This window comes from Charadrius vociferus, unplaced genomic scaffold (genome assembly GCF_000708025.1).
Source record: "Charadrius vociferus isolate BGI_N301 unplaced genomic scaffold, ASM70802v2 scaffold613, whole genome shotgun sequence".
In the NCBI taxonomy this organism is placed as follows: Eukaryota; Metazoa; Chordata; class Aves; order Charadriiformes; family Charadriidae; genus Charadrius; species Charadrius vociferus.
The window spans coordinates 84,446-85,891 of NW_009647757.1; the positions used below are offsets into that span (position 1 = coordinate 84,446).

Genomic DNA, 1,446 nt, shown 5'->3' on the forward strand with positions numbered 1-1,446 from the left:
GGGGGGGGGAAAAAAAAAAAAAAAAAAAAAAAAGCGATGAAAATTCTCTTGTATAAAAAGGAAAAAAAAAAAACAAACAAACACATGTAAAGAGAATCTTGGTTTTTATCATGAATAATAAATTAATGTTAATTTTTAGTGGGGTTCTTCTGGCTGTTCAGGCTCCTCCCCCTGCCACAGAGTCCCGGCTGTCCCCGATGAACAGGGTGGGTGCGAGACCTCATCCGTCGGGTTCCCGCATCCCTCCCCGGGACTGCGCCGGCGTGAGGGTGTGTATGGAGGGGAAGGGCTGTTTTTCTCACTTCGTGGGGGGAAGAAGGCAAAAGGCAGGTCCTTTTGCAGGGACGTGGATCGCCCCGGCGCAGCCCCGAGGTGTCGGTCGGACATCCCGGGGCAGCTCTGCCCACCCCGAGCCCGATGCGGTGCCCCCGGGGAGGAAGGGGCCCGTGTCCCGCTGCTGGCAGCACCTGCCTGGCCCAGGTCCCTGCCTCCACCATGGCACTTTTGGGGGGCTAATGGCTCCGTCCCCAGGGGAGGGGGTTGAGGATATTTGAACCCTGGGACCTTTTTCCTGGCTTTCCCCAGGAGCCAGGGCTGAAGCCGAGCTCTCGGAGAGGAACCAGTTCCCACCAGCATCCCACAACCGGGGAGAGCGGAGAGACTTAAGGCGGTGCCTGGGTGAGGGGCTTCATCCCGACCTGAAAATCCCCCGGGAAAGACCTTCGCAGCCCCAGCGGCGCTTGGACCTTCTCCCTCCGCCAGAAACCCCTCACCCCCCACCCCCGAGGACCACGGGTGCCCCGGGGTGGCCGGAGCTCCTCGCTTTTGGGCAATTGCAATGGGAGCGTGTTTCATGGCTGTAAATTAAAGCTCTGATTCAAGGAGGCCGTGACTCACCCCCTCGCCATGCAGCAAGCGCATAATCGCTGGCATTGCTCATGTGCTTAAAATACCTGAAGCTCAGGATCCCCCGTGGCCCTGGGCTGGGACTTGGACCAGCTACCGCACCCCCGGGCTTATCCCCCCACTTGCCAAGGGGTCCCTGGGCAGGACAAGGGGACACGGCATCTCACCCGCCCCACGTGCCAGAGAACGTCACGTGCGGCCGCTCTCTTGGTTTCAGTCATACCTTTAGTGCGAGAACTCCCCAAACCGAGGCATTTCCAGGATATTCTTGTTTCTCTCTTAAAGGGTGAGTAACTTTTTTTAATGAGGAAGGGCTAATGATCCCTCCAGGGATGGGCTGTCACCGCTGAGCAACTACCAAAGCACACGCAGCGCCGATGCCGGGGGGTGGATGGGCCCCAGCGCGTGCCCCCGGCCCCGCGGTCCTGGCGGTGATGCCTTTTCCCCGCGTGCGTCCCCCCCATGCCCTGCACCCCGTCACCAACCCCCAGCTCCCCCCGCTCCCTCCCGAAGCGTGGCGGGGCCCGGGCGGGGGGCCCC

General features: G+C 60.6%; 1 protein-coding gene across 1 annotated transcript in view; it reads left to right on the forward strand.

The window, feature by feature from the left end:
- Window positions 1-1,446, forward strand: part of FAM46B (family with sequence similarity 46, member B) — a 14,526-nt gene that overhangs the window by 1,546 nt on the left and 11,534 nt on the right. The window contains exon 2 of the mRNA XM_009882218.1: window positions 181-269. Within this exon, the coding sequence (XP_009880520.1) occupies window positions 181-269 (89 nt within the window). The remainder of the gene's footprint in view (window positions 1-180; window positions 270-1,446) is intronic.